This window comes from Pyrgilauda ruficollis, unplaced genomic scaffold, assembly GCF_017590135.1.
Source record: "Pyrgilauda ruficollis isolate IOZ18807 unplaced genomic scaffold, ASM1759013v1 scaffold2, whole genome shotgun sequence".
In the NCBI taxonomy this organism is placed as follows: Eukaryota; Metazoa; Chordata; class Aves; order Passeriformes; family Passeridae; genus Pyrgilauda; species Pyrgilauda ruficollis.
In genome coordinates this window covers 25,812,214-25,834,079 of record NW_024519206.1, presented here as the reverse complement: position 1 = coordinate 25,834,079, position 21,866 = coordinate 25,812,214, and the positions used below count along the sequence as shown (strand labels likewise).

The 21,866-nt window shown below is 42.5% G+C and overlaps 1 protein-coding gene across 2 annotated transcripts in view; it reads left to right on the top strand.

The window, feature by feature from the left end:
• AOAH (acyloxyacyl hydrolase) overlaps positions 1–21,866 on the top strand; it is a 73,844-nt gene that overhangs the window by 16,906 nt on the left and 35,072 nt on the right. For both annotated transcript variants that reach the window (XM_041466479.1, XM_041466478.1), the window contains exons 4-12: positions 1,659–1,719; positions 2,819–2,918; positions 10,839–10,898; positions 16,253–16,323; positions 17,550–17,610; positions 18,112–18,182; positions 18,688–18,736; positions 19,073–19,121; positions 20,241–20,335. In XM_041466479.1, the coding sequence (XP_041322413.1) occupies positions 1,659–1,719; positions 2,819–2,918; positions 10,839–10,898; positions 16,253–16,323; positions 17,550–17,610; positions 18,112–18,182; positions 18,688–18,736; positions 19,073–19,121; positions 20,241–20,335 (617 nt within the window). The remainder of the gene's footprint in view (positions 1–1,658; positions 1,720–2,818; positions 2,919–10,838; positions 10,899–16,252; positions 16,324–17,549; positions 17,611–18,111; positions 18,183–18,687; positions 18,737–19,072; positions 19,122–20,240; positions 20,336–21,866) is intronic.

Here is a 21,866-nt window from a genome sequence, read left to right as displayed (position 1 = left end):
AAACTCATAAGGAGACCATTGCCCGTGATGTACTGGGGAGGTGTTGGGGAAGCCAGCCACGTTTGCCTGCAGGCTACCTTAGGGAGCCAGGTACCCCCCTGACAAGCCTCATCAGAGGGTTTTCTAATCAACAGTGATGCCAAACACAGGGTTATTGATGTCTGCAACATCTTTCATTTTAGGTGAACAAGAATAAAATCTAATTCTAGTCACAAGACCAATTTTTACTTTCAGATTGCTTCTAAAGAGCCAATAGTGAGGAGTTATGTGGCAAAGGAGGCAAAGAAATGAAGCTAATAACTTGATTGAAATAAAACACCTGCCATGGAATAAGAAAAATCAACTACTGTAGTTACAGAAGCTGCCTGCAACACCATGAGTAGGAGGGTGTTGGGAAAATTATTTCTTTGCCTGATATGCCTTCCTGCTGCCAGTCCTCCTTTCTCAGATGCAGGTTGCCAGCCTGGGTGGAGAGCAGCTGTGGGAGCAGGAGCACACCCATGGCCACCAGTGGAGTCCCTGCCACAAGGATTTGTACCCTCCACACAGCAGAACTACCCACCCTGTATGCAGCAGCCCTGGGTGTGTCCAGGCACTGGTTAAAATGGAATATTCAGCCCAAAGTCAGAGGGAAGTGACTGCTTTGGGTGTTTCTGTGGGTTTTCTCTGGGAAAGATGAGAATACTCTGTGCTTTCTTCCCCAGGTACAGATAGTTATCTGCCTGGCTAATGGAGGTGCAAGAGAAAACTCTGAGGAGTTTGAGGAGCTGCAAGTTTGTTGTCACGGCACTTGTGTGAACCTGTCTCTTATGACATTTCACAGCACCACCCCAGCTGGAGCAAGGCCTGGCACCTCCTTTGCAGGATATGTGCATGGTTAACCAGCTCTAGTCTGCCCAGGCCAAGAAACAGGCAGTTTTCCTTCGTGGGACTGTCAGATCAGTGCCCTGCTTGTACTCACACCCCCACTCTCCCTCAGTTTCTTTGCTCGGGTGCATGGATCCCCTGTTATTTTACAACAGTGCCTTAAAGGACTCTCTGATGAGCTGTCTTATCCGTGATATGCTTCACACATATTAAGGAAACCACCTGAGCCAGCATCCCAAAAAGGCACACAGCTGTGGACTGTGAAAGGAAGCCAAATGAAAAGTGTCAGGTATTTCTTTGAATGCAATTACTCCTGCACAAGTCCTGCTCTACACAAAACACATTCTCTTAGCTCCACAAGCCCCCAGAAGCTCTGAGGCAGTTCTAGGAGTAGCATCAAGCCCAACATCACTTTCTGCACTTTGATTTATGAGTTTGTTTTCTTTCTTGTTTCAGACCTACTGAGATGTTTGTATAAACTGCTTAGAAGATTCTGTGGCATGCACAATTTCTTTTGACTTTTCCATTATGACATATTCAGAAAAATTAACAAAAGCTAGTTTTCCTTTATCATGAGACTTACCTAAAGCCAGAAGAGTTTTAGGCAAGATTAGAAATTCAGATTTTCCCATTCTCTGGTGCTACACTGAGGTCAGAGATTCATATGCCTTTCCCTAAGGTAAATCAGCATTCACCTTAATGAACCAACTGCTTCTGTATTTTGACTGCTATGAAACCAGTTTCACCATGTTCAATTACTTTAAAAAAAATTTTTAAATTATGTTTTCTAGAAAAACTGCAAGGTTTCTGTTATGTGCTTGCTGAACTTTATGGACCACACATAGCTGAACTGTAAGTATTGCTGTGTCCTCTCAGATTTTTGCTTAGTTTGTTCTTGACAGGTACAGATGTGCTGTCAGGTTGAAGTGGAGGGATTTCCATCCTAAAATCACATTATTTTTAAAGCAGAGATGTTTCACAGTGATTCTGGTTTGGCATTTGGCACAGCTATTCCTGAGTGAATAAACACAGGGTGCCACTGGTAACCATTTTGATATTCCATTTAAATCTCAGATCAGGCCCACCTGATATAATTATCTTTTGAAATTCAGATCATTTGGCTGAGGGAGGAATTTGAATAACCTGTGTGTATGAGACAGGTTCTATAAAATCACATCGTTGTTACTTGGCTCTTGCTTTCCATTCTACCTTTAATCAGGCTTTCTAATTGTCAGCCCCTACATGCTCTCAGCCCCGACCTTGATATACACTCTTGGGGAAGCCTACTATTTAATCTAAGTGATTAAAAAAATAAAATGTAGGTCATTTTATTCCTCTTTGAAAGTTCTTAGTTTAATTAACAGAGCTTTTACTAGACCTTCTTCTTCCCTAGGGCTTTTATTTTTGTTTTTAAAACTAGCCAAGGGACTGCAAAGTGCTTACAGGACTAAGAAATACTGTAATCAAACATTTTAATTTAATTCCTAATTAGCCCAGAGGTGTGTCCCAAAAAAGGAAGAAACAATCCTAGCATTCATGCTTGGTGATTAAAGGTTAAGGATCTTTGAAGGATTTCTGGTTATGCTGTTGAGTTAATGATTGAACATTCATATGTGCCAAATTGCATATGCATTAACTTTAACCTTTAAATCTTTGTCAGGCTTATGATTGATTAAAAAACTAGAATAGTTATAATGCATTTGATTCAGGTGCTGCATGTAGAGCTCCTTTTTCATCATCCTGGGTTCCAATTTTAAATGCTGAGTAGGATGTCGTGGCAGAAAATCATTAGAACCCAACACTGTACTGAGCAGCGGTTATGGGCCACGGTGAAGTGAGCTGGGATTATTCTGTGGTGTGTTGGGAAGATTTAGCTTCCCATGGAAATAGCTTTTCCTTTCAAGAGCCCAGAAAAACATAATAGTCTTTGTTTATGCATCATTTCGTTCAGCATAGACAGGGAAATGAATGCCGATGTGGTTTGCCATTCCTTGAGGCTGTGTAAACAGGATCCAGGACAACCACTTTGTCATCTCTACTCTCCTCCAAAGGTGGGTTTGTTTCCAAGTTTTCTTAAAACTATTGATTGTGGGATGTCTTTTAAACTGGAATTGAGCAGTTTGAAGCCTTCCACTGCATGTGCATTGTCTAGGAAATTAACATTTAGAGCATGGACATTCCTGAAAAATATCTGTTTGAACAAAAGGTGCATAACACACATTAGCTGTGTGGACCATCATCCACTGGGCTGAGGGTGTGTGGGAGTCACAGGGACAAATTCTCCTGTACCAGTCTGGATCATAGAGGAAGAGTAAGTACTTTATTGTTAAGCAGTACAATAACCCAAAGCAGATCTCAGCTGAGGTTCATCTATGCCACCACGTTACCACGGCAAAACAAGTGATCCCCACATTGCCTGATCTGCCGTGACAGCCTCCGTGGGCACAAGCTACTTGCTGCAAATGCAGGGCTATTTGACTTGGATTGGTCTGCAGTGCAAGAGGTTTAAGCTAATATGCGTTATCTTCTGCCACAGGCTGAAATCATATTTAATTACCACCACTTCTCTGATATACAGTTATTTGCTACCAACATTTGCACGTCCTTGATTGCATGTCCTAGACCTTTGCTATACTTGCACATGTACATATAGACATAGGTGTCTAAATATATGCTGTTTGTTTTGGGATTCTTTTGGTTGTGAGTAATTTTTTCCACTCCAGCCATCACGCACTTCCAGTCACACTGTGAGTGATGAGGGTTGTTTGGTGGTGTTGAAAAGCAAGCCATTCACTTCAGCACCTATTTTTGGAAATCTTTTTCCCTGCATCTGGATGGAGAAAGACATGTTTGATTTCTAACAGTCTGTATGAGCTGTTTCACACAGGGTCTAGTCCAGCAGTCACTGAAATCAGGCAATCTTTTTATGGGCTTCAGTGACCTGCAGTTCACCTCCAAGATGGATTTAGTTCTGCCAGTATTAAGGTCTGGAAAAACACTTGCCTTCCAAGAATGGCAGTAATATTTGGTTTATAGCAGGTATGAGTCTGTGCTCCGCGATATGTCAACATAGAGATCTATGGGTGTGCAACCACACAGGGGTGAAAGAAGACAAGTGCAAGCAGCAGAGAGGGCCCCCACTAACTCAACTCAACCAGAATATTGCCCAAACTTCCATCAAAGTGCCATCAGAAATCCCCCATCCTGAACTGAGGGTCAGAAGTGCAAGGCACTTCTTGAAGTGAAAGAGGATACAGGCAATGAAATGCACTGAAAGAGAGGAATGGGCTCGCCATAGCTGCACTGTGAGTTAGGCTAAGGAGCTTGGAGAGAGTGGCTGCATAAATCAAGGTGGCTCCTGTGAAGAAATTAGAACACCTGTGTTGAAATGCTAGGCTTATCAGACAGAGAGGAAAGAATGCCACTCGTGGGGTTGCTGTCACATCTTTGTGAGCTCTTACCCATCTCCCGGAGCAGGTGTAGGACCAAGGTATTGTCTCCTTCCACCTCCAGCAACCACTTCAGTGAATGCACTGTCCACAAGGAAAACGGCTGAATGTGGAGGGATTTGGTTTATTTTCTTTTAACAAAATTTGGACTCTTATTTCCATGGCCTGGAGACTGTCCCTCTAAGTGGCTCAAGCAAATCCTCTTCCCTTCCAAGTGGTAGTTAAACCCCTTTCTGTCAAGGTATTCTCAACAGGAATTGGGGAACTCTACCAACAAAACAATTTTTTTACACTGACTGTGCCCTTCTTTTGCCTCTTCTTGTGCCCCGGGAGAGCATAAGGAGATGGGAGGAGAAGAGCAGTGCTTGGAATTCATGCTCAAGTGGTTGATAAATTGCCCACAGTAACTCTGTGACTAGCCAGACTGAGTAAAGATGAATTATGGGTGAAAAAAATTAATATACAATCAGAGACACAGGTGCATAAAATGCAGTTTACCTCGCATTTGCTTCTTTCGTTTGTAATTTGATTGATCACTTCAGTTTTATGAGTCTGCAAATGTTGGCGCAGTCCCCTGCTGAGTGTTTGAACAAGACTTTAATACTAATGACTGTTCTGTTCAACTCTATTGATTTTCAGGTACTTCATTTATTCATTTAGACTTTTGGATGCCCATTTTCCCAGAATTAGTATCATATTTGTACTGGCAAAAGGAGTGAAAGAAATAGTGTTACCTGTCCTTCAAAGGCAGTGTAATGCTCAGGTTTTAATTATCTCTAAATAAAAAATTGGATAGTGGAAAATAACAACATGCTTTTTCCGTCATTAGTTTATTTTCTTCTGTTTGTGCACAGTTGCTTTCGTGAGGATTTGTATTTTGAGGAAGGAAGAGCCCCTGCTTCAGAGGCCTTTCAAACTGTCTTCTTAATGGAGACACTGTAATCTGTGTAAATGATACGTGCATCATTTTACATACTTCCCTGGTCTCTGACAAATTAGCCCAAATTTTTTTTTTTTTTTTTTTTTTTCCAAGCTTCCTGGAGCTATTAGCACTCTGTGATTATTCTGGAAGACTTTGCTCTAATTATGAGTAAAAAATATTACTCCATTCGCATGGAACTTGGTGTTCTCAGCACGGAGCTGGAGGAGAAGGGCATCCAGCCTGGGCAAGGGCAGCACCCTGTTGCTGGGGCTTGGGAAAGGTGGGCTGCTCTGCTGGGAAGCAGTTCCAGGAGCAGACCTCTGATGCTGGTGGGGAAGATTGGAAGGGGTCCTTACAGCTCCTGGATCACCAACATGACTGTACAACCGGATGTCCCTCGTAATGGATCCTGTGAGCCCCTTCTTGCCACCAGTGGCTTGTAGAGCAGAGTAAAGTTTCTCCTCTGCCCTTTAGTATGAGGGTGGCAACACTGGGGTCTCCTTCAAGTAAAGAGACAAACTAATAGGGTACCTCAGAAGTGAAGGGTTACTAAAGGTGGCTGAAAAGTGGATGGTATCTGAAGCTGCTGTAAAATGCTTTGTAGTTTTTTGTAATGCACTTTGTAGTTCAAGCCACATCAACAACAGATATTCTAAGATGGGCTGCAGCATCACTCTAAAAGACTGACAGTAGTACAGGCATCCAAGATAGCTGGTTTAGGATGACTGGATGATGTTTTAGCCAAAATTGTTTATCAGCTCATATGCTGGAGGGCTTTCTGCAGTAGGTTGTGTAATTCAGGGATGTTCCTTCAGTGAGTGAAAAGGGCTGAAATAGGGTGAAGAGTTTTATGCAGTGCCTACCAAGATTCCTTTCTGGCCCTGGGAACAAACAGGTTTGCAGGAGATTATTCTCATCAAGCTCTAGATTGTTTTAAACCAGCTGGCCTTTTTGGTTAAATGGCAATTCTTTAATTGATTTGTTGGGGCCAGAATAATGGCTTGACTTCAGCACTGTGGTCATGCTCTAGCAATCACTAAAACAGTCTGTGTTAGAAGTTTGGACTCCATCTTTCTGCCTTTCAGGGTGCTTCTTCTGCTTCCCATCACTTTTATGCTCCAGATTATCAGAGACCTTTCAGGTGCATATTTTGTCCTAAAGTCCATCTATAGGATTTTGGTGAAAGTCATTTTTCATCAGCAAAAATATATATATTTATGCTCTTAAAATTTTATTTTACCAGAATAAACATCACTGCCACAAGCACTCATGCTGGTTTGTGTACCCTCTATCAAGTCTTTTACTGACTTTCTAAAAAACCACATCCCTCGTGGGTATTACTGTGGTCAGCATGCTCTTTGACAAAGTAGGAGCCAACTAATTCTGGGTAGAAAAAAGAAACCCATTGGGGTTTAGTAAAATGAAAACACTTCTGCTGATATCTCTCATTCATCTGAGCTTCCTCCTTGGAGGTGAGACAGAACCAAACTCCAGGATGGGAGTGCTTCTGCATTCTTGGTTAAGAGCAGGCTGCCAGTCCAAAGTAAACCTCGTGACTAGGACTTGTTTCCTTCTTTTGAGACCACAAGCAGTAAAGCAAACAGCATCTGGGAGGTAGGCTAGGTCCTGTGGAGCAAGATGCCTTCCTTTTACCCTTTGTTCTTGGAAACAAGTAAAGTCTACTGAAATGTGAGTTTCTGCTGCAGCCAGAACTGAGCCCTGAAGAAACCTATAGACAGGTAATAGCAGAAGGCACAGTTTGAGTGCTCGTTCCTCCTCTTTTACTTGTTTCTCTTCATTTCCTCTGCTTCTCTTCAGTGGCAGAAAATAAAATAAAATAAAATAAAATAAAATAAAATAAAATAAACCCTACCCCAACTGAAAACCCGAACAACCCCAAAAAGCCAAATCATACAATCCTAACATTCCACCAAACAAATCCAAAGGAAATAAGGTGGCATGGGATTTGCAAGGTGGTGCATGCAGCTGTGCCATGCCAATGTAGAAGCTGTCTCAGGCAGGACCCTAGAAAACAGCAGGCATAGAGATATTTGGGGTGGGAAGGTGGCAGACAAAAGTGTGAGGACAAAGAATCATTGCTCATTAACAAATCCCACTTTCAGCTGTGCTATTTGACAAGCTTTGCAGAATTTTGCTATCTTGCTACTCCTGGTTAAAGGATGATGAAAATGAGTTAGAAGGAAACTTGGAGTGTTTTGTAAATATCTGGTCTCCTGGGAAAAAGCTGGCTAACAAGGATGATAAATGAGAGAGAATTAGAGTTGGTTTGTGCATTTGTTTACAATGAGAAATACATCTGTTTGCCAAAAAAGAAATCATTACTGGGAGCACGTGCTCTCTGTGGAGAACACTGAAAGAAGGCAGTGAATGAAATCCCAGTGACACCCTGCCCTCAGCCCCATCCACGGCTGGATATCTTGTGCACACAGGGTGGCAGGGCTGCACCAGTTGGGGTGGATGGTGCTGGCTGCTCCCCAGGACTCATCCATCAGCTGCTGAAGCCTAGGGAAGCCCCTCCTTGGTGGTGTTCCCATGCCATGGGAAAGAGAGGAGGCTCCTTGCTAGCCAAGATGCAGCAGGGGAGGTTGTCTGGGTGATATAGCCTTCAGTGGCAGGCTTGACATGCTGGGGTCAGCCAGGGATTACAGGTGACCCATGAAACCAGGAGCGTTTTCTTCCCGGTGGGTGTTTCAGCTGCCAGTCTTCCACAGTCCAACCTGAAGTCTTGGCTGAAGGAACTTGTAAAGTGAGAGAAGGTGTCAACTTTAGTGCTTCAGAGAGAGCGTTTTCTACACACAAGGTCATTCCAGCCTTTTCCTCCCTTGTTTTCTGCTTTCTGAGTACAATATTCCTGTAGCTTTCAGAATCATGCACTTCTCAGGTGCTGCTGCTGTGAGCAAGAAAGGTCTCTCCTACCCTGGCCAGCAGAAAAGGACTGATAAATCCTACCTCTCTGGGAATTTTCCTTCTATTATACTCAATTTCAAGCAATTTTTCACATCTGCCTCTCAAGTAATTTTATTGTAGAAATGACAGCAGCTGGTATTGTACAACATAACAATGGCAAACGTAAGATGCATGATTGGTTTTGGGGACAGAAGTTGCCCAGGGGGACAAAACTAGAAAACAACGTCTTGGCTCATTGCTAGCTTCTCTCATCTATTTGTGACATACCCTGATTTTTAGAAGACTATAGACACCATGAATTAAACATATATTAACTACATATATTAATGCGACACATATATTAAAACCCAGCAGCTTAGAAGTCTGTGTTCCTTGCTGCTTATGCTTATTCGTCCGTATCCCTTTGTGTTGTTCACCATAAATATTTGACCCTTGAATATCACGGTTAATTAATTTGCTTTGATCACTGCCTAAATCAATTATAATAGCATGCTAAATTTTATCCCCAGCACAAAAATGCTGGCAATGATTACTTTAAATACAAATTAAATCTGCTTTAATATTCTAATCTGGCATGCCACTGTTCAGTAAGGTGCCATCACATGAGGGACATTTTCTTTTTTTTCCAAGTGCTGTAATAATAGCATTTGCTGAAGCATCCCTATTTTCCCCCTTGCTGAGTTCCTGTAGTTCTGTCCAGATAAATATAAACTTGTGCTGACTTCTCAGTTGATGACATCACCTCAGTTGATGTTAGGCTGGCAGTAATGTCCTTAGGCTGGGCTGTAGGAGGGACTGATAGCAGGTCATTTTCAGACAGAGCAGTTTGTCCCCACTAACAGTTTTGAGCAGAAACTAGGTGCTAATGTGTTTGTGATATTCTGGATTTTTTTTCCCATTTGAAACATTTTCCAAAATAATTGATTTTTATCTTCTTTTTTATTTTAAGGTTGGGGTTTTTTTGCCAGTTCTCAAAGCCTGCAGAACATAAGTAGTTATTCCGGCTGAAAGGGAGCAAACAGGCGGTGCTTTCAGCCTTCATCATGCTGAATGCTGAGGGGAAGGACAGAGGCCATCACTTAGTAATGTCACATATAATATCTCACAGATATAGCTGTTTTCAAAGGTGGCCTAATAAATGCAGCACAACATATGGGAATTGTCATCACTGAGATACAAAAATATTGTCCTGAATTGAAAATGGAGCAGCTGGGGGGAGTACACTGGCGTTACCTCGACCATTCCAGACTCCTCTGACTCTCTCTTCTCTTATTTATTTTCCTAAACTGGAGTTGTGAGAACTTCCTTTCTTATGGAAAGATATGTCTGAATTTAGAAAGTTCTGTTCGTCGGAGTTGTTAAACAGTTGTTAAATATTTTGGATGGCATAAGCATATCTGGGGCATTGCTTCACCTCCATAACTGGGAAGAATCTTTGTGGCAGGAGAAGCAGTGTGATCTTTCTGTGCTGTGACACAAGAAAAATTTCTTAAGGCCAGGTCAGTGTTTAATGCACAGTGCAGAAACAGCAGCTACTTATTGCCCACGCTTCAACACTTCCCCAGGCAGCACCCAGGGCTCTGGACCTCATGGGCTGCAAAGATGTATTTGCTGAGGTTTCTGCAGTGGCAGAGCCTTGAGGAAAGCTTGGAGAGCAGGACCATGGCAGTGTTTGGCAGTTCTGGCCATGGCAAGCAGCCGTCAGGGTGTATGTGACCTTGCTGGCACCACACATGGCAGATGTGTCCTCCTGCTGCCAGCAGAGCTGTCCTTGGCTGTTACTCACACTCATGGATGGTGCCCCTTGCACAAAATTTCCTCTGCTCCTTCAAAGAACTTGTGTGCAAAGGAATCTCAGGATTTATTTGTCTATCACTAGTAGTTGACTTATTTGTAACCCATGGCCTTATGATGGCCAACCTGATGCCTCTCCAAGACCTTTTCTTGGAATGGTTCTCCTACTTTTTCTTTCTATGGAGGTATAAGTATCCACATTGTGGAGGTATCCCAAAATGGCTCTTCAGCACAAGTTGGCACAGACCCACCAGAAAAACTATCTTGCCACTGTCAGCAAGAGCTTGCTCTCCAGGTCAGGTATTTCCAGAACAAAAAGCTAACCTTCCTGGATCCTAAGCAGGGGATTTTCCTTCCAAAATCTATTCCCTGATGTGTACCTTCCTGCATGCCACGCTCCCCTGCCAGGATGAACCTCAGCTGAGTATAACCCTTATCCACGCAAGAGCAAATGTTTCCTCTGTACCCTCCCACAGCAAGTCAGACTGATGTTATGTGAGTAATGCTCTTTTAGCCTTTTAATGGATGAGTTTTCCTTCAGGAGGAGTCACTAGAGAAGTATGTCCTCTGCAGCTCACGCAGTGCAGTCAGGATATGAATTTCAGCTCTTCAGCTGATCTGGACTTTTCCTTGGGAAATAAATGATGCCCTGGAGCAAAATAAATGAACTCTTGCTACTGGAGTTTCATAGAAGGTGACTGGATAATTGATTGTTAGTCCAATAAAAAGTAACTGATGAGGAGTTTGTGGACTCATACATCATTTCTGTGCTGTGACTGATATTAAAATAGAAAAAAATGGTAGGAAATGGGGAGAAAAGTTGGTAGGATACTGTGAGGCTGATCTGGTTGTTTTTCATTTTGTTCTTGCTCTCCTAGGTGGGACTGAGTGTTGCAATAAGAAAAGCAAAAAGAATTATGAAGACTTCCAAGGACTTGGTAAGAAATCAATGGCATTAGGGTGTTTTACTCTGTACTGGCATTTTATCAGGAGTGAGTCCTTGTTTGTTTTGTCTGACTGTGAATCCTCCTGATTAGCATTGAATTGGATGCTGACTCACTTCTTCTTGATACAGGATCTGCTCTATCAGGTGACACTGGAAGAAAGAGAGGGAGAAATAAGAGAAAATTATGAAAGTATGGGGAGAGCTTAAAAAATAATGAAAAATGTAGCTACCTTGTAGCTGTATGTAAGTGGTGCCTCATGAACTGACCCATTACCTCAGAGTAGAACAACTGCACTTTGGGGCTGTCTGAAACTCAAGCAGTGGCCTGAATGCAAATTCTGCATATTTTTCCTGTATTTATGAGTTGCTGCCTTTGTCTCTAAAATTTGAAAAATGGCATTTGAAATCTTTCTGCCTCCAAAAGTTCTCAGATTTGTAGAGGATCTCTAAAGGGTAGCAGGGAAGGGTAGCAGCTGTTATTCTGCTAGGTTCACTTAGGTGAGTCAGTTCAGCCCTAGAGTTTGCTTCCAGTTAAGTCACTTAATGCAGAGGAAATGCTTTAACTGTTTGTGAAGAAATGATTTATATTGCTTATTCCTGAATCCTTACTGTGATGCTAGTCACAAAAGTGAAAATTGAGGTGCCTAATTAGCCTTTGGGCAATTGCCAAATTACCAAGCCAGGGAAATAAACAAAGCACTGGAGAGACTGGCCTCAGCTCCCGCAGAACAGCAACCAGCAGGATCTCTTACTCATTTCCCTTACTATTCGGTGCTGTGCTACTGATGGCTTCAAATTTCCACTCAAATTACATGAAATCTTTATTCTTCTCTCCCTGGAGCAAGTCCGCACATTAACACCTGTAACAAGATGCTCTGAGTCAAGCAGGTCCTCTCTGTGAGCTGGAGATAGGTGCAGGCATGGGGCTGGAGAGGGACTGGCACGGGGGTGCTGCCCTGTGGGATAAAATTCCTTTACTTCCTTGCACATGCTGCACCCTTGGCATATTGGGCTGAGTCCCTCACATAGCCAGCCACATCCCACTTTCTTGGGATGGGCATGCCACATCCTTTCAGGCTGTCCTGGGTAGGGTGGCATGGTTGGCATCAATATTTGGGTGCAATAGGCTCTCCTATTTTGCCTTTCCTCACGTGTATCCTCAAAACTGCTCAATGCAGTTCCTCTCTCAATCTCCATTGGCCCTCAGCCCCTTTCTGCTCCTAGCTGCCTATTTGCCAGCAGGAAGGACAAACAGGCTGGAAGCAGAAAGGTCACAGTTGGGTTTCAAAGTATTTCCTAACCTTCTGCACAATGCAAGGTCAGCTCAAATTAAAACATGTATCATATGCTTGCTTGGCTTCTCCTGCCATTATTCCTAGTGTGCTTCCTGTAATGACCCTGGCTGAAACTTATTTTCAACCTGGAAAATAGAAAATAACATTTCTAGAGGCATTACTTCAGCTTGCAATTTCCCATTCACCCAGACTGAAGTTATTTTCAGATCCAGAAAAACAATGCAGTGAGAAACACAAAAGAGAATCTCTAGGAGGGAGCACAGTGTGAATCATGCTTGCATAAGCCATGTCTCCCAGAAGAGCAGCATGTGATGAAAGAGTAAGGAAATCACCTGCACAGTCTCAAGGCTCCCAAATCATGATGCTACCTGCACAGGCAGATACTCCTTAGTGAGAGCTGAATTGCTCTCACTGCCTGGGGAGAAGATTACCTGGCTGAGTGTGTGGGTGAGGAACCAGAAACATCCCAGCTGTGGTAGGACATCCCTGCATAAATATCAGTTGAAGAAAGAAAAACATTCATCTGGACTCTTTCATGCTCTGGCTCATGCTAGACCAAAAAGTCAAATTAGATCTGTCAATTCTTCCCATATCTGCTCTTTTGGTTACTTTGCTGCATTGTATGTTTGGGGAAAGCCTTCTGAAGAGGTTCTTGCAAGTTAACTGTCCCCATCTTGGCATGGCAGCTGTGTGTGACTGTGCATAAAAGAAGAGATGTTATGATGGCTGTTGTAATGAGAATGGGAGATCTATCTGGATCCCAGGATTTCACATTTACTTGGAATTTCTTAGGATCATTATGAGTTTGGAAAAAAGAGAAGGTATTCAGCAGATGTAGAAATGCAGTGAAAGCAGCTACAACTTCAAAAAAATTCAAATAGATGTCTCCGTTCATTAAAAGGAGTGAGCCATCTCTAAGGCAGTGGCTTAAACCAAACACCAACAAGCATTAGAGGCTCATTGTTATTCTTTTTAGTAAAACCAATTAAAATAATTACAGAAATGTCATTAGGGAATGTTAACAGGCAATGAATAGGATATTAGTGTTATCAATCACTGGGAGCACCTCTAGCATTAACTCTTCTTGTGGGTGGAGAAGATACTAAGGGGCATCTTTGAGCAATAGCAATGAAAGAATAGTGATCAGAGTTCTGGCATTTAATGAGAGCAGGCACCATTTGTACAATCCTGTCATGACTACAAGGTGCCTGCAAGTCACGGCCTGACAGTGGGACAAGTGGGAAGCCATGGAGAGAGCATCCATAAGCTGATCCCCTGCCCACTCCCCCATGCTACACAGGGGCAAGTAGCCCATCTTCTGTCAACAACTCATGCTGCAATTATAGCCTGTCTCTGCTGGGAAGGACCCAATAGTGCCTGGTCACACAAAGATTCCCTCCTTTTTTATACCTGTATTCCTTGCCTTTTGAGAATAGCCAAGGCAACCTCAAAGATCAGATGAGCCACTCTCCTGCACAATGCCAAGCAGAACTAAAGCATTACCTCCAGATCTCACTGTCCCACCTGGTGTGGGAATACAAAGGCTGTGGAGCCAGAGGCTGCTGGGTTTCAGAATGCTGCTGCAGCTGGTCCTCAGCAACAGCATTGCCAGGTAATCGTCGTGCATCCATTCCCACCAAAGTTGGGCAGTCTTTGGGAATGCAAGATAACCTGCCTTTGAAATCAACGGAGAGCCAGTCAGCAAGAATTTTCAAAAGATTACCTGAGAAAAAGACAGGAAAAATTTTATTCTGTTTACAGCAAAAGGTAAACTTTTAGCACAGCCTGTGAACAGAATAAAAGGAGGTTTTACTTATGTACTTATTTTTTGCAAGCCCTGTAGTTTGTCTTTCTGGTGCGGTTTTGACTACAGGTACCTTAACTTCAAAGGCTTTGCATACTGTGGCTTAGGCTGAAGTGAAAAACTGACAGCTCAGATGAAGACCCTGCAAATCTTAGTCTGATGGAAGGCTTAGAGAGTCTCTGGTGCTTCTATTGGCAGGATTAGTCCTGCATGAAGGAGAGGGGGAAGTGATTTCTTTCCTCTTTCCAGGAAGCGTACATAGGTTTGTAAATCTCTTTGAGAAAACCTGACATCCTGTCTGTGCACCTTTCATGCTCTCTGCCCACCTGACCATACACACTGAGCAAAAAGGAGGCCTGTGTCCCAGCCACGCTGCAGGACACAGCCCTGAGGCAGCTAATAGCTTGAATACAGAGGTGCAGAGGCATAGGGACATGCAGAGGGCAACTGGAGGTGCAGCAGTGGGACCAGGTTGGTCTTTCAGCCTAAGGAAAGGCCCCTTGGCTGCTTTTGGCTTTTTCTCTCCAGTTCTTCTGTGGTTGTGTTCTGGTTTCTCCTTTCACTCCCCAGTACCTCCTCCCCCTCTAAGCTACTGTGACTAAAGCTTTGTCATATGAGTGTGTTGCACAGAGCTGAAGAAAGTTAACTGGTGGTTTTTTTCATGCTTCTTGTCTCCTTGACCTTCCTTTTTCTTTTCTCCTTGATTTCACTTTTGCCTTCTTCAGAAAGTGCACCATTGCAGCTCCTACTCCACTGCAGATATCTCCTCCTCCTCCTCCTTTTCAGTGGTACCTGAGAAAGGTACCACTCTTTTTCATCTTCACCTTGCTTCACCATGAAGTGCTGCATGGGCACTTCAGCCACCAGCACAAATGTTGCTGCAATCTTTGTACTACGGGCTCTGTCCCCTCTCCACTAGCCCAGTTCTCCTCACCACCCTGAGATCCTGGCTGCGGTGTATTTCTGTGCCTGACCTCCTGCTCTGGGCAGCGTGAGACCCTTATTTCCATTGCCCCTTGTTACCTCTCCAAGCAAACACCTTCCCTGGAGCTGCAAGGAAATGCCCTAGGCTTCTTGACCTCACTGCCTTGCTGTGCTGCCTCATAGTTCTCCTTTGTCACTCAGAGCTGTGTACACTGGGGTTATAGACCCACGTGGTGTGTAATAACCTTCCACTGGCCTCTACTGAGCTGTATCCAAGCTTTACCTTCTGTTTCATGATGGGCACAGGTTGTAATATCATTAGGTTGAGGACTACCTTACTCTTTTTTTCTGTGCATATAAAGTATGTAACAGAAAGCAGTTGGTCCAAGGACAGAGCTTTCAAGTGCTGTGTCTGGATAAACAATTACCCTTCTTTGCATAAAATTATGAGTATGCCCTTCTGCTCATCTGCTCCATATTTACATGGCAAATGTAGCCTCAGTGAATACAGAGAACTGGGCTGTGCACCAATTAGCCCTCTGCAATTAGAGACCACTTGAGCACCCTCAGTGTTTCAAGACCAACTGAACTTACAGTGAAGCCACATGAGCAGCATGTTTATGGGATTAATTGCCCATGCAACACAATTCATTAGGAATGTCTCTTTCAGCTTCTGAAGCTTCCTGGCTACCTGGAACATCAACTGGGTTGGCCTAAGGCTATGGGCTACTGATGTTGAATGAGTTTTTTTAGCAGCAGCTGTCTTTTACATCTTACATGTTTGGCCAAGATAAAATCTAGATTTCCAGGTAAAAATCTCATTTTAAAAATTCAAGGGTATTCTATGCACAGTCTGGATCTTCTCATTTCTGCTCTTATTAGAGTTGTCCCTGGCCTTTGGCATGTAGAAACCAGACTCATGGCTCCAAGCATGTGGCTTTCACTAGATTTGCACTGTGTCAGGTGCCACCATGTTTACCAAACATGAGAACAGTAATTTTTACAAAGAATGAAAAAAAAAAATTGGTTACATTAGAGAAGACAGAGAGAAGACTGGAACTTTTTTTTTCCTTTTTGAGTTGTACATGTCTTTGAAAGCAAGAATATTTGGTTTGTAAAATGCTCAGCCTTAATCCTTAACTGCTGTGTCAGATCTAAATCCTCTGGCATATAGCATCCTTATTGGCATCATTGGATTTTTTTGATGTTTCTAGGCAGAAAATACATGGTTTAGCTCTGTAATTTACTGACACTGAATATCCCAAGCTACACCACTTCTGTGAACTAAAGCATCCTTCTACTTTTATTTTTCTTCCTCGCCAGAAAAACTTCATGGGCTTCTCAAGTGTATGTGCATTTCCTCTTCTGGCTAACCTGTGTGAGAAGATTAAATAGTATGTATACATTTTCAGTACTTAACTAGAAACAGAACATGGTAAATTTGCTTCTTTTGAAAGTCATCCTTAGCTAACAAAGCTTCCCATATTTGGTTGTGTTGGTTTCCTTTATAAAACCACTGTCTAGGTAGTACAGAAGGAGTCTGCACAGAGTTCAGGTAAGCAATAATCTTCACAGGGATCCTTGTGGTTGTTTTAGCGCTTAAACCATTTGCTTAATTTTAGCACGTCCCAGAGCTCAAATATGTGACACTCTCACAGATGTGACATCTCCAAGAGGAAACTACCTTTCTCCTGAGATTTTCTGAGCCCAAGAAACTTCTTCATTTTTCACCCATTTGTGGTGCCCATGTCTCAGTGCAGGAAGGCCACCAGCAGCTGCATAACTCTGTGAGGAACCCAAATTTAATGTCAGTTGTGAAGCATAGAACAATCCCAAGGCATTTAAGAAAGTCAGGTGGATGGCATCCATGAAAAACAACTCATGACAGTGCTGACTCTGAGTCAGTTTCTAAGAAAGGCCAGGGACATGAGCTGGGCGATTACTTGTAAAGTGTATTTGTCGATGTACTCCAATGACTTGGAGGAATACTCAAGCAGGTCTAAGAATAAATCAGGATTATTAGCTGTATATTTGACTGATTCAACTGCCAAGACTAACTGCTAACCTATTTCTGCTCATTTAACTGAAACTGCAAATATCAGGAGTTTATTTGGAATGCCTTGATTGACATGAAAAATCTTGCAAGTGTGCTGAGTTTGAGCCCTGTGAGTTCAGACAGTGGAAAGGAATGAAATTGTATATCATATGTTGGATTGCATGTATTCAACTCAGATTTTCTGATCTCTCCCTCATGCACTCTCTCTCCCTCAACATTTTTGGGTTTTTACTTTCCTCTTTCTGTAGGAAAAAAAAAAACCAATTTTTATCACAGATTTGTTGTCTCAGTTAGTTTTAGAGACTGCAGGTTTGACATTGAAGCCATACAGGAGTCCATCAGCATCACCTCCAGAGCTCAGTCAGCAGATATTGAAATACAGAATTTGCTCTTTGGGCAGGATCACTTTGCTGAAGTACAAGCACGGAGGCACAACTGAATATAGAGCAGTGAATATCATGCCAGTTATTATCTGTTCTGTACACTTCACTGTGTTTTTTTACTTTCTTAATAGATTCCCTTCCATATGTTAACACTATGGGTTTTGTTTTTGTTTTTTTACAGTGTTCTAAGAAATAAACTGCCTTTTGAAGATTTTGATGGAGATAAATTTAGTACCTTCCCAGTAAGCAAAGCCTTTCCTTTGGTACAGTAATCCCTTGATAATGAGAATGTCTCTGGGATTCCTCCTACTTTCTGCAAAGCCTTATCCATTCATGTGAAAATAGGAAAAGGAATAAAATGAATGGAACAGTTTTTTGTCATAAAATGTTGAGTTTTTTCCTGGATGAAAAAGCAATCATTCATGTGTGCCACCTGGGGAAATGCACACATAAAGCTGTGCTCCCTGCAGAAGCAAATTGCTCTGCTGCTGAGTGGTTGTTTACTGAATTAATAAGAGGTGAATTCATATTAAACAAAAAAATAAATTGCCAACTTGTCTTATTGCTGCACCAAAGCATGCTAGGTGTCACTTATTAAAGCTTAGCAAAAGGAGTTTGGAATAAAACCCGTTTACTGGGTTTTATTCCTACACCTTGAGTTAGATTCTCATTTTAGATATTTTAAATTAAAAGTGCAAGAGTAATAATGGCTGTCCTATCTGTGTGTTTCTCCTGGCCTTTAGACATTGAGGGGCTATCACTGGCGAGGCAGAGACTGCAACGACAAAAACACAACTGTGTACCCTGGCAGGCGGTAAAGATTTTAATTATTTTAAAGGCTTCTTATTAACTGTGGCTTCCAGAAGAATGAGCTCCAGATTTTGTTTTGACCATAATCTTAGACAGCACATCACTGCTTGTTGCTTGACTTTGCTTTGAGGGACACAAGAGGAGATGATCAAGACCAGGGATGGAACTCCTTTGTGGGAGTGGTGCACACATTTCTTTCCTTTCTCTAAAGCATCTGAAGCTACAATTGGTCAGACAGACCAGAGATGTGGAGGGAAACCATGCCACTGACTAAAAGGATAAGTTTCATTCAGCAATTTCCCGTATTAACTTTAAATTAATGTTGCATTTTGCGCTTGCATTTTGCTAGGAAAAATTGCCTCTCCTAGATCAAAAGGGAGAAAAACCCCACCCTTTCATGCAGAAAGGAATTTCAATTCCTTTTTAATTTTGGTGAAAAATGGCACTAGGGATCTTATTTCCCAATTCTTTTTTGTGACATTTATTATCCTTTTTTGTCTCTGTTTTAGTCCTGATAATTGGGATGCAAAAAGTGACTCTAACTGCAATGGTATATGGGTAAGTAAATGAAGTTGCATCTTCCTGATTGCTGCTTCTCTTTTGTCCTCTTTAGTCTTTGATTTAATTTAGAAGTGTTCCTTTTTTATTTATTCTGGTTTTATTAGCTGATATTAAGTTTGTTTATTGATGCTTATGATTATTTAAATTATAGCTTATATGATTAATTAAAATGTACATCTACTTATTAAGATAATGTCACTGCATCATTATTATGATGCAGTGCCTCCTGCAGGCAAACATTCAAGAATAACTAGATTTTCAGCCTCTGTTTTGCGCTGCCATTCTTCAGGTGCTAGATAGGTACTGTTATCTACCCTTTCTCTTCTCCAACAGGGTGTGGATCCAAAAGATGGAATTCCCTATGAAGAGAAGTTCTGCAAAGGTAAATAATTAGAGTCAATACAATAAACCACGTATCTTATGTATTAATTTGATAAACATTTCAACATTTGCATGTTCACAAGGCAAGGGAAACATGAGAAAACATGAGACATCATGAGAAAAGCAAATTATCGAGTTTTTTTAATCTTGAGGATTGATAAAGATGAAATTTGTAAAACACAGGATGCTGGTAATTTCCCATTAAAAGTCAGCTCAGTAATGAAGTTGAATACATGGACTGGAGGCAGCAGCAAACTGAGATGTCAGCTCTGCATCTTCTCTGGTGCCTGAAGACTAACCCAGTGTAATGGCTTTGAGATTTAGGGAAGCAGCTTAACATTTGCATTTGCCCAGTCTTACCTCCTGCCATAAATACATGCATTTTTTTCCAGATAAGGCCTTAAAGGGGTGAAATGATGGCACCAGCTGATCTCCCTGACCATGATCTGGGTGGGTGTCTGTGTGGCCACACTGCACAAATAAAAGCCTGCACAAACCAGCAGTGACTGCAGTTGCCACTCACCTCACCTCACACTGAAATCAGTATCCTGGGGATGAACCATTGCCTGGCAAGACTCCTCAACATTTTTAGATGAAAGGCTAATCTGCAAATGTTAAGTGACATTAATTATAAACCAGACAGATTGTTCTAGCAGAAATACTCATATGAGTAGCACATCCACCACCCAGTTCTGTTATAAGGAGCTTTGAGCAATTTTCTGAGTAATCCGATTTCCCTAAATGTTTAAGTACTTTTTAATGCATAATCTATGGATAGTAAAAATAAACACTGCCTGCACAGCAGAACCTCTGCTGAAATAACACACAATTTGAATACAACCAGGACTCTTTACCAATTAGCAAGACCTCCCCCTGTTTTTCATGCCCAGTTCCCAGTTGTTTCTCTAGGGTTGTTGGCAAATGCCTGTTAGATGGTTTCTGCTGCAGATGGAGTGAAAATCCTATTGCAGTGTCTGAACATTTAAGCCTCGTGAAGGGTGGTGTAGTCAGTCACCCTGTGACTCCATCAGCTGCTACTGCTGTTCCTCTTTAAGCACCCTCCAAGCTGGGTTTCAGTTTGCTCTTTCTGCCCATGTGACTGACAAAATGCATCCATCAGGTGCAGACTCCAGAGGGGTCGTGCTCCTGGGAGACTCGGCCGGCGCTCACTTCCACATCCCTCCCGAGTGGATGACCGTCACACAGATGTCAGCGGTGAGGAATCACGTTCAGCTTGCCAAAACCACTGATTGCCATTTGCTTTCTCTGCTGTGCTGCAGGTTGCCAAGGGGAAACAAGTGCAAAATGCTTCGCTGCACTGGAATTTGTAGTTATGGTCTCACGTGTATCAGTCCCCTCCCGCATCTGCTCCTATGAAGATAAAAAAGCGCAGCCCTGTGCTACTGCCGCTCCTCCGGCATCTGTGCAATTGGGTCAGGGAAGAGTTTGGCTGCAGTGTCCCAGTGCTGTGCCAGAGACACAAACCAGGACATCTGGCTTTCCACGCACGTGCCTGCGGCTCAAGGAGACCCGTGCTGTCTGTGGGATCAGAGCTGCCATTAGCAGCCTGGTTGGGATGGCTCCTTGCTGTGAGAGTGCTTGCAGAAGTGACCCTGCTGACAGTCAGGGAATTTCTGCTTTAGGAATCTGGCTTTGAAATTATGTGCCCTGGATTGTTTTCCCTCATCCTGTGGCATATGTGAAGTAGATCTCATAACTCCAGCGTTCTGTTTTTGAGGATTGTTGAACAAATGCGTTCACAGGTGTTTGAGGGTCATCCAAGTATTTATAATAGATTTGTCTTGAAGGGAAGAGTTCCTGTACCATAAAATATCACTGCCGCACTGATGTCTATCCTTGGGTGGTATCCCCGCATTTTCTATATTCAGAAAACAGCAAAATGCACCTGTGAACTATACTGAGCCTGTTGCAGTTCACTGGCATGTAATGAAATAATTGAGAGGAAAAGATCATTCTAGCAAACTGCAATTATGGGGTAGAGATAAATGCACAGGTATGTTCCTGACCTTCACTGTTGTTTCCTATCCTATCAGTCTCTAGCCAGGGAGGACTGTACCTTGTCCTTCTCTGCCCAAGAATCTGTTGCACAGGGGTGAGCAGATAGATCATCATTGCCCACTCCTCCCGATGAAAACCTTCTACACATCCACTGGTGTCTGTAGATAAGGTTACAGACATTTTTTGGAGATCAATTCTTTTTCCAGACTGTTAGTAGTTGCAATGCTGTGGGAGGTCTGAGAGTTTCATGGGGTTTTTTCCACTTTTGCTCCCAGAGCTGATTTAAATGTTGCAGATTAGACGTTGTTTTTCTTTGTTAAATGCTTATGAGCAACAATTAGATGAATGACACTGATGACAGAGCTGATGAGGAACATAATAAATTAGCACTAATGATAATTGAGATTATCTCATCTAATAGAGATGATCATAATACTGATGGCAAGGATGATTCTGACAGTAAGGCTGGTAGTAAAGCCATGTAGGCAAGACCAGTTTTAGACTATGTCAGCATTTTATTATCATTGTAATGAGGATTTAGAAAGAATTTCTCTTGCTTGAAGCTTGCTGATCCACCAGCTGGTTGGGTCAATGTCTGCTAATAGCATGCCAAGGCACAAGCTTCAAGGCTGGGAGCTGGAGTGCAGATTACAAAAGTGAGTTTTGGAGGCTCTTTGTTACCGTCTGATGAGTGCAGAGCAGCTTGCATGGGGTGGGGGGGGGGGGG